Raw genomic sequence first — 13796 nt, forward strand, 5'->3', positions numbered from 1 at the left:
ATCGTAACCGGTGCACTTGTAAAAATCACTTTAGTTTGAAAAATCAAAGTATGCGAAGAGCTATGGTACGGTCTCTATCTTTTGGGAGCATACATTACATTCAATGGGAATAAGTTATTTTTCTTGTCTGCCTAGCGGGGAAAGTATACATTTGTCCGAGCACGTACCAAGGATCTTTCCCTTTGCCACGACGATCTATTTTGAAAATGATAGGCAAGAAAAATGATCTAACATGTCTGCCTGTGTAAGACAGCTTTTTACCCAACCCTCGGGAAAGCTAGGATACAAAAGCTCGGTTTTTCATTCCACACTCTTCCTCGGGTAGGGAAACCCCGTCTTTCACAGGCAGCTCTTCCTCGGGTAGGGAAACCCCGTCTTTCACAGGCAGCTCTTCCTCGGGTAGGGAAACCCCGTCTTTCACAGGCAGGTATGTAAAATCCTTGTAGTCTTACATTGTATGTGTAAAAGGCGAACTATACAAAACACATGAGGATAGTAGGTACATATTCATCTTCGTTCTAAAAAGTTGATCGTATGGTTTTCGGGTGTAGAAAATAACAACAAGATATTTATGGTCTTTCACAGTTTTAAAAGGAATGTACAATTTGTGTTGAAAAAAATGTTAGTTATATCGAAGAAAATTGCGGTCAAAGTAGGCCTGAATGAACTAATGTAATGTATGTTCATCGTAATGTAATACCTGATGACATTCAGCTGAGGCAATCGATATCGCTTTTTATCTTCTAAAACCTAGAATTAGCGGATTCTAATAAGCACTAAATTGCTTTATTCCAATTTGCAGGAAACATCATTAATTCATTGATTCTTTCTTATGACTGTGTCGTCTCCTTTCTAATCATCTTCCTCTAATTAAAGGTACCGGTAAACGTCCTGGAAACATTTCTCAAAACAAACGAATAATGACATGATAGCATATCCGCTTGGTGGTGATTTCATGTTTTAACAGTAACTGAAATAATGTTGTAACCGACGCTTTGCCCAAAACAAACAAAATGATTATGAAAGCAAAAATATACAGACACGAAAGAGTTAATATTCGTGGGGGAGGGTAGTAACATTAATTACATTCGTTATGTGTGGGACTTATGGGCGACAAAACATCATAAAGTGATCTTCACCTTTAAAATAGTTATGTTCGTCTCTATGACACCAGTGATATGATACTCTCATTTGGTCAGTCGGATTTGGGACATGTCATGGATTCGTTAGGGACTATTTTCATTTAACATATGCATTAATGCATTGTACATATGCATTGTAAATAAATATTTTCTGAGGCAGATCAGCAGAAATGTGAGTTTTATATTAAAAAAAAAAAAAGCTTGCATGATTACATCCATTTTGCCTATCCTTGTTTCTCAACCGAAATGGACAAAAGAAATGGAATGGCGATGTGAAACATAACATTCGCCCCATGTGGTTCTGGACGATCTGTGTATGAAAAGATGATTTTAATATTCGATTAATAGGGTCTTAACACTTGGTTTTGCAGTAACTCTGTGATTCCAGCAGGTGTGCAAATTTTGATTCCATACCTCATATTTTTATTTCGATGTAAATGAGATGTGGAACCAAAATTTGTAGTTCTGTTTGGCGCCATATAACCTATACTGTGTTGGTGCGCCGTAAAACCCAAAGAAATAAATAAATCGATCTTTGTTTGGAATATTGAAATATCCTAAATGCTATCAAAATAGATGTGAAGAAAGAGAAAATTATAAATCGGACGAAATACTGAGCTTTTAAATACTGTATCCTTGAAAGGAGGCCATTACAAAATTTTATCAAAAATCAATGACATATAAGTCATCTGTTACAGTTTCAGTTTATTGGCAAATCGGCAAATACATTTGCCTTTGTCCATCTAACAAATATCAAAGTGAATATGGCCAAGGCATATATAACATATATAACACAATCATAAATCATAAATGCGACAACTCAAAATATATACAAAGGCATATTAAGAAACAGTCAAATCTCTTAGGGTATCAGAACGCTTAACTAAAGCTTCTTTCAGATATTTAGAAACTCTCAACAAAAGACCTTTCTTATGTGTAGACATTAAATTAACAAACTTTTGCATATTTGGCCAGGACACTGGCCCAAGATACATACGACGCAAGTCGGAATACAATGTACAGCACATGAGAAAATGATATTCTGATTCGATATTATTTTGATTGCAACATTTACATAATCGATTCTCTCTACTGATATTATTATATCTACCAGATTCAATTTCAAGTGTATGAGAACTTAACCTAAAGCATGTAAATTGTTTACGTAATGTATCATTTTTTAAAACATCGAGATAAGTTTCGTAACAAAATTCAGTTTTGTATTTCACATAATAGTCAAGTTTTGGCTTACTACTTACAGATACAAGCCAGTTTTGTATGTACTGATCTCGTAGACGTCTTTTTAGACTATTGAAGTAATTAATATTTTCATCAAAATCAGTTAAAAGGTATGAATATCCTAAATTTTCTAACAAAGAGTTCATACAATATCCCCAACTTTTTCTATCCGTGTTGTTACATTTTTCAGTGTACATAGTGTTAATAGTTGTACCAGCATTCTTTTTTACTTTTAACCAGAATTTAATTGCTCTTTCCTTAGCTAAAACCGACAGTGGAAATCTACCAAGTTCACCGTAAACTGCTTCGTTTGGTGTTTGTTTTCGTACTCCTAATATTTGCTTACAGAATCTAATATGTAATTTATCTACTTCCTTATAATTGTATGCCCCCAAACTTCTGCTCCGTATAATATAATTGGTACAACCATACAGTCAAATAGGTACAATTTTGTTTTAATATCTAAAGGAACTCTATCGAACAACGCCAAAAGATTATGATACGCTTTTAAAGCTTGGCCTGACAATGCTGTTACGGTACTAGCCATGTTACCAGTATATGTAAATTTTACTCCAAAATATGTAAAGCTATCAACTTGTTCAATATTTTCACCGTTTATACATATATCAATATTGTTTACCTGCTTTCGTTTCTCGAATACACAAAGTTTAGTCTACAAATAGTTTTATGCTATCGCCCATTTTACTATAAAACTGCAAATTGATCGAAAAGGATTGACCACCACTGAAGTGTACACTTAAATGTGGCCGCTTTATCAAGCATGCTGCAATAGTTGTTATATCATACCATATGTCGCATTGAATACCCTGAGCAAATAATGTTAATGGAACTTTAAAGATACGCTTGTTATCAGCAATTACCGCGGGGGACGACTGGGGAATAATAGTAAAATATGACTCTCATACAGCAAATATTTTGAAATCAATACGGAATGCAAATATATAGTTATCTCTTTATTATTAGCCTTCATTAAGAATAAGTATCATATCGGTGTGTTAAAAGCAAGATACTCAAATACAGTATGGAGATAACCTGGCAAATAAGTTTGTTTTGACCATACATGAAGAAGTCGAAGGCTATTGTTCGGTATTACTATTAACAATTTACATCTGGGGAGGGCCCCCGATAATGTTGTTATAACTTCTGGCCCAACCCTTTTGTATATTTACATTGATGTATTTATGTATGCTTGTTGTATGTGTGTGTATTAAATATGTATATATATACAATAAAATATGATTAAACTAAACTAACAATTTACACTTTTATAGAAAGTTTTCCTTAAAAATCGATGTACACCAAACAAGAAGTGACCTCCGTGTTACAAAAATTAGTATGAAATATAGTTCAGTTGAATAAATATAATATATTTCAAAGTCAGACCACATTCATTGGACTTCTGAATTGTTGATTGAAAGTATAGTTGTCGAGTTCTGAAACCCATACTTTGTTCGGTTGTGACAATTCATTTCTAAAACGTCATGGGCAAATATCTAATACACGAACACAATTGGTCAAAGCCTCGGAACTGTAAGTGCCAATAATATCACAATATTATCTAAACGGGTTAAATGTACATAAAATATCACTCTTAATGTCTACCATATTCTAACTTTATCTCTAATAGGACAATGAAAAATGTGTTATCACTACCATTCGAACCCCTAATGGCAGAAAAGACACGATATATAAACCACAGGCAAGTAATTGTATAAAACAAAAACAAACTTAAAATAAAAGTAAATAACATCCCCGTAAAAATCAGGTTGTGACATATATGCTGGTTATTCTCAGTTACGATGGATCACGACGGATCATGAGAGAGGAAGTGGTGATAAAATAATGAGAATTAACTGATACAGTAATAAGATCTGAGGCTACGAACATCATCTTGTAATCAATACTGATCTTTTATAGTCCGGTATAACTTTATGTAGGAATCATCAAAGTATATTGTTGAATACTGCTGAAGTTAAAGGTAGTAATTTAACCGCTTAAGGTAGTTATTTATGCTTTACAAGATAAAGCTTGATGAATAAGTACGGACTGCAATATTTTGATATTTAGTCCACCAGTCTTGACAGGCTCTTCTGTCAATGACGACAAAACACTTTCCCCAGACAATTCTATATATCTGCACAAACCCCCGATAACAAAAGTATTCTTCCACACATTTTATAAAACTTTTATAAAATCAGATGACTGACATATAGTTTGCTAATAGTCTGTTAATTAAAAAAAAAACTATTTTTCTCACCGTGTACATTCTTCGTCAAAGACAGAAAATCAAAATACAATACTAGTTTAGAAATACCATGGGGAAGCTTTGATATAAAGAAGGCGTTAGTCCATTTGTTCATCGAAAAAAAACTAATGATATAATGATATATGCAAAAAGACACATACATTTTTGAGGCTTCATTCTAAAAGAGTTAAGGTATTGTTTAAGTTGAAATGTGTACAATTATAATTGTCCCGCTATTACTCTCGTTAGGCTATTCGGCAGTCTTCGAACTTAAAGCTCAATGGGCACTTGGCTTTCCGTAAAACCCGATATCACATAATAAGAATACTAAATTTGCTGATTGTCATACCTTAATAGGATGGTCAATACTTCTTTTTATTATTAAATGAAGGATTGAGTAGGATTGAGTAGAAAGCCAAGCTGATTTGAAACTCTCTCCTTGAATCATTTGATATTATTTACCTGTGTTCTTTCTGGATGTGATGTCTTAATACATGGTATATCATTTCACATTTAAGCAATTACCATGTACATCTCAGAAAAAATGGCATTAATATCGCATTCACCTTGGAATGAATCTTTAACAAAGCCTTCTTCTTTTGACATTTTCTCAAGAGAAATAAAGCAGAAGCTATAACCATTTGAAACATGCAATAACATTGTTAAACCATATCAGAGGAATTCTCTCCAAATCTACATTATTACTGGGTATACCTGTTCTTAAGAGATTGTATTAACCTTAAGCTGAATACGCAAAATATTGTATTGCAGAACAAAAATCAAGATATTCTGAACAATTGCAAAATGTATTTGAAATCTTATATCACCCCGGTGCCCGGAGCTTTCGAAGACGAATTAGATATATTAAATTCAAATCGATTCGTGTAGAAGCACGAAATTGTTAGGATCGCACCTAAATATCTGTAATTATATCTTTGTGTCATCTATGGCAAAGTTATGGTTTCAAGTAATTCAATATTTTCTTTAAGATTATGCTAATCAAATAAGGTTGGGAAGACTGAAATGTATGTAGTTCATTGAGTGAATTTGTTCTGAGATAAGTGGATAAGGGAAAGGTCAATGTCGGATTACTCTTTTCGTATTATATTTTAGAATTCTTGAGTTCTCCAGGTATATATTACGGTTCTCTTAAACACACTGAAATAATATTACAATATTTATATTTGAAACACCACTTAGGTATCATCTGGCAATACTGATCAATATTTCCATCTTTGATATTACTCTGATATTATTTGTTTTTCATTACACAATTGAGCATGAAATCCAACAGAAATTAATCAGCGCAGTTAGTCCCAGTAGTACGTTTACCAGACCTCGTACGTAGTTGATGTAATTAAATAGTGTGGTGTTGATTTAATAAATACCGATTTCAAAACGGATGTATGACCTAGAGTCTCCGTACTAGGAACGTATGTGTCGCAAGTGCGACTCTACCCTTACCTGTTATTTCCTCACTCAAAATAGCTATAACAATAGCCTTTAGTGTGATACTTGTTATTGAAGCCACATGGAATGCTAGTTAATATACGTGTTACACAAAAGAACCAGGTGGGATTTCCAAAGCTTATGGAGCTTTTTGGCTGCGGGTTTATCCCGCTACCAAAGTTACAAGTGTATTTCTGACAACCACATAGCATCTTTATTTTATTCCGAATCACATCCAAAGGATGTTCATGTGCTACACAAAATAGTCCCATTCATGAAAAATGCGGATGATTATCAATGAACAAGCAGTTCTTATTCAACCTGTATCTACCCACACTGACCATTTAGATTATATAAGATCTATCAATGATAAGGTATTTCAGCCCATGGTTACATCACAAGCTAGGTCAGGCAGAGTTCATCTTAGATATGAGGCACATAAAATTTGTATATGTTTCTCATTCATGTATATTCATAGACTGGCATTTAAACAGAAAATAAATCTACCAAAACCCGCTACCATCAGATATTTCAAGGCTTTGATTTCATATTGTTATCATTATTATTTTTGCCTTCTAAGATATGTTCTTTCTAAGTTTGTATGGAAATACTCATTGTAAAATAAAATATGTTTGCCATTTACCAGTCAGTACACCTTTAAATGATTGTAAATGTATAATATGCGATAAATTAGAAGATGAATATCATTTTGCGCTAGAATGTGTTATATATTCTGAACTTTGAAAACAATTGTTACCTCTGTATTACTGGAAACGTCCAAATATCTTTAAATTTATAGAACTGTTGAATTCGGAAAATAGCCGAATATTAAAATGTCTCGGAAGTTTTGTAAACAAAACATTTACTATGAGATCAGATTTATTGTATAACAACACATACCTTAGAAACATACATGTAACTAGTTTTATGTAACGTTATTGTTATGTAATCTAGTGGTTACTAACAGCACATTTATTTCTGCAACAAACAAGCGTTATTTTCCATCGTTTTTTTTTTCTTGTCTTTTTCGTTTCGGACAAGATAGACATCAAAGTGGAATGTGCTTTTGAATAACATTATATTAAAACGATCGTTTGATTAATATGTGTATTGATAATGGCGTTACATATTTTGTAATAATTAAATACTGTTAAACATGTTTATCAAAAACCACTTGTGAATCTTATTTATTAGGTTTACTATGCAGTGGTATAGTATTGATCACACTATAGATTTTTTAAGTGCCTCGATCGTTTTGTTGTTGCAATATAATTATGTATAATGTAGGACCTACGACAAATTGTGTTGTGTTGTAACATTACAAGTATGTGTATGTATTAGGTTTACTGCAAATTTTGATATATGTCATATTATGACAACTAATGTTTCATACAATTATATTTATTAGAATTGTATAATTCAGTGCAAATATGAAATTATATTATAAGTGGCATGTCCGTCATATTACCCGTTATTATTTGTACTAAAATTGCCACATGGGTCTATAACCTAATGGATATATGAAATAAACTTGTAAACTTGTAAAACTATTTATTCCAATTTGTGTTTCCTTTTTTCTGTACATAACAATAAAAAAGTTAAGATCAATTTGATTTCTTTAGTTTATATGTCGTATTTTTGTTATAAAAATACAGCAAATAAACAAACAAAATATACCTGTAAGGCCGATTCTAAATATCGCGATATAAAAGGTAGAACGGCTAAAATTTCTTCATTTTCTTTTCATACGAAGCATAGACATATTACCTAGTAACCTAAGATTCTTTGTCAGTAAAATGAGAATGTCTTCCCACCCTTTGCGTATTCATACTTGTAAATATGGTATAAATAGAGTTGTTAGAAATGAATATTACCGTATTTACAGTAACACGTATGATTTGGAAGATGAATACCATTTGAGCCGCGCCATAAGAAAATCAACATAGTGGCTTTGCGACCAGCATGGATCCAGACCAGCCTGCGCATCCGCGCAGTCTGATCAGGATCCATGCTGTTCGCTAACGGTTTCTCTAATTGCAATAGGCTTTGAAAGCGAACAGCATGGATCCTGACCAGACGGCGCTGATTTAATTTAGTAACTGGATGATACTTTCTTCGACTTTTCCATTTGCTGTTAAACAAGCTATTGCCATCCTGCACATATAGCTATGTCCACCATCAAATAAACAAATAAACTGATTTAAATATTAGATTTACTATTGCAGTCTTTTGGCCCGGAAATAAGGGTTACAAGAAGGACTTCCATTTTGAGACATTTGGTCAATAGTAACACTATGTCGTTACTATTATAAATTGCAATGGAAAAACTAAAATTTATCTTAAATTAGAGATTAATATTTGATTGCCCTGTGCAATGACGGGACAATTGCCCAAAGAACTGCACAATGACGGCCATCATGTCTTCAATACCAGTGTTTTAATCACTGGGCAAAGAATTTTAAAAGGGAACCGGTTTGTAAATGGGTGACGTCATAGTGTACAATTATAGTATTTTGTTCATAATATTTTGAGTTTTTTTCATGAGTTTTAAAATCATGAGACATTATATGGAAATCAGCAGCTAGCGCGCAGATTAAGTTCCATTAATTTAAACGGAAGATTTGGCAGGAAGCTTGCAGTTTGAACATGAACACGCCGAAACAAATTGATAGTGTACGGCTGAATATGTGGATAGGGATACCTGGCTCGATGGAGACTGTGATAACGAGATGAATTGTGATGATTGTTGTGCGCATGTCCCTCTGTTGTGCGCATGTCCCTCTGCTAAAAACGTTAGAAAGAAAATCATAGTTTAGTTACGACTTATGTCATAGTGTTGCATTGGGTCACTATGACATCTTTGTTTATCTCGTGCATTTTCTCTTGTGTTGTGTTAATCGTTTAACTCGTAGCGAAACAATTCCTGAAGTCTAATACAATTAAAGAGACTGGAAAAAAAGACAGAAGTAGACGGATAAAAGGCAAAATAATGGCGCAAAATATTTGTAAATGACATGGTTCTAGCTTTTGCAACACTGTAAGCTGAATTGCTGATGCAGCATAGTATCGTCATTTTATTGTTTTACATCCGCCTTTGTATCGTTATTGAAAATAATTATTAATAGAATTTTTCAAAGTGTTTCTTATCATATCATGTCTTATCATATCATGTCATATAATATCATGTCTTATCATATCATGTCTTATCATATCATGTCATATCATATCATGTCATATAATATCATGTCTTATCATATCATGTCATATAATATCATGTCTTATAATATCATGTCTTATCATATCGCTAGCTCTAAAGTTCAATTAAGCATTACATGAATGCAACTGTTCTTAATGGCATATCATTTAAATGCATGTGCACACGTAGCAGTGCATAATTACTCAGTTAATTCTTTAACAGAAATTCGTTGCTGTTTGTACAGAGTGACTTGCTAGTTTATACCGTGCAAAAACATCTGCACAGACCGATAGTATCACGTCTTATCATATCATGTCATATCATATCATGTCATATAATATCATGTCTTATCATATCCTGTCATATAATATCATGTCTTATAATATCATGTCTTATCATATCGCTAGCTCTAAAGTTCAATTAAGCATTACATGAATGCAATTGTTCTTAATGGCATATCATTTAAATGCATGTGCACACGTAGCAGTGCATAATTACTCACTTAATTCTTTAACAGAAATTCGTTGCTGTTTGTACAGAGTGACTTGCTAGTTTATACCGTGCAAAAACATCTGCACAGACCGATAGCGTTTTTGTGTGTGTTTGGCATCCAGTCATGGCAGTTAACAGATTTTCGGCCGCACCGATTTAAAACAATGGAATATTTCAGGTGTTTATATTTCTGCTATCCGTTTTATTTTTCAACAGACAATTTATTTCTTGGAATCGACTATTACTTTGCAAGTACATCAAAATAAATATAAAACTCCTTTCTAGGAGATTTGCTCCTTATCCAGTTTCCATTGTATATTCTAAACGCGTTGACATTACGAAATTATATCGCCGCTGTTTTTAATGTTGTAGATTGAAAATTGATATAAACTTGAAGTAAATTCTCAATTGCATCGTAAAGGGCACTTTATGATGCCTTTTGCGTCATTTCTTTAGAAGGCACACAGTTTAAAATGGATATTTTGTAAGTCGAACAACTTAGGATTTAGTAAGTCGCACAACTTAGGATTTAGTAAGTCGCACAACTTAGGACCTCATGATCCGTTCCTTACTGTGTGTCTTCTAATTTACGAATCAGAAATTCATCAACTATTTTATTCGTAATCGCAGAGATGCACGTTGACAAAGTCCTTTATTCAACAGTCCATAACAGTTTAATCTTTACTCATATCAAAGTATGCCAACCGCCTTTTCTTACACTACGAAAAAATGATGAAAAGAAATCTTTATTAAACACAATTTAATGTATATAAAATGTATACATATCATTTTATAATACACGCTTAAAACACGGCGTTAAGAAACAATCTTAACATTTGTCTAGCCTATTTGATTGGAATTTTGCTACGTCAGATTGACATTCTGTTCCTGCCAATAACTTGATATATAGTCATTGCCTGGTTTCATTTTATTCCCTGTGATAGCAGCTATTTTAAACAGCTGACAGTGTTTCTATGAAAACCGCTATAAGTATTTTTCACGTCTAGACAGAGTGGAATTTTGCGGTGAAAAGTAGGATTGGTTTGTGGAAATATGCGTCGGCGGCATTTCTTTAAAGAAATCGTCAATATGGTAAGGTTTTAAGTTATTTTTTTCATGATTTTTTTTCATGTAGTAGTATTATTGACTGAAATGCTTGTGATAGCTCTATAATTGCAAATTTCTGTGCATTCACAGATAATAGTGTTAGTGGTACAGAATCATTTATCGACGAATGTATGTGAGCCGTTATGTTAAAAGGTGCAATCCTGTATTGCATACAATACCTTATTTTCGAAATTATCTTTATCATATTCCTTTAGAGTAAAAGTTTTTTTCAAATGCATTGGGGTTAATTTATGAGAAACAAGGAAGATATAGCAAAAGTCACTGAACTATGGCATTTTTCCTTTGTAAATGTTTGAGCCATTCCTATTGCACTTGGGGTGACAAAAAACCCTCCTAGCTATTAACTTAATCCTTTCAAACTTGTACCAGGTTTTCCAAGAGTATTTTATACTTTTGAATATGTCACTGGTTAGATTGTTAACTTATATTTAGAAACATCTTTTTTGACATATTTCAAATCATTCAAATCACAGAAATCAGGTCAAATTGCATTTTAAAAAAAGAAGAGAGAAAAAAGATTATCATCATATGTTATTATATTGTTATATATTATATGCTTATTACTTGGTAAACGATAGACAGGTATTCTTACGGTTATGAAATGTAAAAGATCATATTGCTATTTGTTGTACTTATCATGAATCTTAGAAAAAGGTTTATATTATTCATATTTTACTGATTAGTGTTTATTTTATCAATAAGTGAGTACTGAAGAGCTTTCGGAATCACCTATAATATGAGTCCAAGAAGTCAAATTCCTAGCAAGACTATCTGTTTTATATTCCTTTAAGGTATCCGATTCGCAAATAAGCAAGACTTAGTGCTATTGAAATATATCAAATATTGATGCCTGTTCAGTTCATATAATTTTGGTATCATTTGGAAGTGTATTGTCTGCTGAAAAAGAAAATGAAAATTACACGACACAATATGCTATAGAATATTTTTATTTCTTTACTTTATAGTTTTTAATGATACTTCAACAGAAATCCAGCTAATACAGTGCAAGATTTAACATTTCGCAGTCAAAACATGACTGTCGTGATTCATGCATATTATTTATAGAAATAAGGTCAGTAATTCGGTCGAAAATGTGCTTCGGTGGTGTAGTCGAAAGAAGTCCATAATAAATAGATCCTAATTTTCCCATTTTCTGCGCAAATTCGTGTAGAACGAGTGCTTTTATCACACTTGTTCACTACTAGAATACATTCTGCATGAAATGGGACGGTTTTCATGTTCATACAACCCACATGGCAAGTTTTGCAGATCGAAACCGGAAGTAGGTGTTTATTGCGCGGAGGAGAGCAAATATGCGTCATTTTTAGGGTAGCAGACCACAACTGACTGACATTTCACTAGGAACTATTCAACCCCCTATTTTCTTTTCATTTTTTCGTTAGTTTGTGATAGAATTTTCATGAAAAATTGGTGTAGGAAAAAGTGATGTTCTCTAAAGATACGTAAAGACGACTTGAAGTTGTCGTTTTTTATATGAAACAAAGAAGGATTTGAATTACTGACCTTTAACCTTATGATCCTCTTATTTACCAATTCTTGTTCAGCAGACATAGACCAAAAATATGGGGGCGCCAGGATCGGATACCTTAAGATGAAAATATTGGCAAAGCTTTTACACGCTATTGAAGTTTTTAAGCAAGCATATAAAACTGCATTATTTTATAACATATTTATTTTCAATCCACCCTGAAAAAGGAAGTAATATTAATTTAAGAACTTGTAATTCTGTTGTATTTCTAGTAAATATGTGATTTAAAAATGCATTTTTCCATTTCCAAGAAATATAACTATTTTTATATTTATATGATTTCGTATTCAAAAGTATGTATATCAAATTTATTTTTATTCCTGTCTGGGCAATCAATAAGTTAGAAAATTAAATTTTAAAAACACTTCTTATCAACATCTTACACATAAATAGGAATAAGTGTAAGTGAACTGTCTTAACAATGTTAGACAGACCACACTTAAGAAAATATTAACTGTAGATATAATTTTATTTTTATTTTTTTTTATTATTATTATATTTATAATATTCTCAAATGAAGCAGATATATCTTTATTTTTAACTGTAAAATATTAGGCATTCTGTCTAACAAAATTTTTATCGGTTTGATTTTTTCACAGAAAGAGTATAATATAATTATATGAAAGAAACTATTCATTCTACCTTACATTTAAAAAAAAACCTCGTACTATTTTGTTGTTGTTTTTATCCCCTTTGGTGAAGTCTTTACACTTCTGTACTTTATGTATCATATAAAAATATACGATCTGACTTCTTGAACTACTGCATCGTATACTTATATTATCATTAGCAGATTCTTCCAGTACACGTTTCATCAATTTTAGGTTTCTGTTTATCGCCCTTTCACATGATACGTTGTCATATTAACGAAGTTATAAATTTAGGTTTACCTACCGTGATAATTGAGGGAGATGTTACCTGATCTTTATCTTGATTTTCACCAGAAATGTTTTATATGACAGTGATGGACATGTAGAATCTAGAGGAGATAGTTTTGCTAAAAATCGATTGATACAGGTATTTGTGTTATTTGCCTATAGGAGTACCTGAAGGCTTACAACTATTTATTCCGATCATTACTTAAAAATGTAGAAAACACTTTGAGCCTTCATCTTTGAACACTTTGGTGGATCTGGGACAGATCTCGAGCCACACCCCTACCACTGCCCCTGAAAGCTTCTAATCAACCTGATGCCCCAGACTTCATTTTGAAACCAATGGGCACAGAGGTAATTAGCACAAGTACCATCAATACTGTTTCAGCTATCATTATATTTTGGTGACATCCCAAATGACTGGAAACAGGAACTAGAAAGGAATAACTTATGGATCTTT

General features: G+C 32.6%; 1 protein-coding gene across 3 annotated transcripts in view; it reads left to right on the forward strand.

The window, feature by feature from the left end:
- Window positions 1–10726: 10726 nt before the first annotated feature.
- LOC123528676 (centrosomal protein of 83 kDa-like) overlaps window positions 10727–13796 on the forward strand; it is a 32311-nt gene continuing 29241 nt past the window's right edge. For all 3 annotated transcript variants that reach the window (XR_008366808.1, XM_045308581.2, XM_045308585.2), the window contains exon 1: window positions 10727–10876. Coding sequence is in view for 2 of the 3 variants with exons in the window: in XM_045308581.2 (XP_045164516.1) it covers window positions 10838–10876 (39 nt within the window). In the remaining variant the exon portion in view is untranslated. The remainder of the gene's footprint in view (window positions 10877–13796) is intronic.

The sequence above is a fragment of the Mercenaria mercenaria genome, chromosome 13 (genome assembly GCF_021730395.1).
Source record: "Mercenaria mercenaria strain notata chromosome 13, MADL_Memer_1, whole genome shotgun sequence".
Taxonomy (NCBI): domain Eukaryota; kingdom Metazoa; phylum Mollusca; class Bivalvia; order Venerida; family Veneridae; genus Mercenaria; species Mercenaria mercenaria.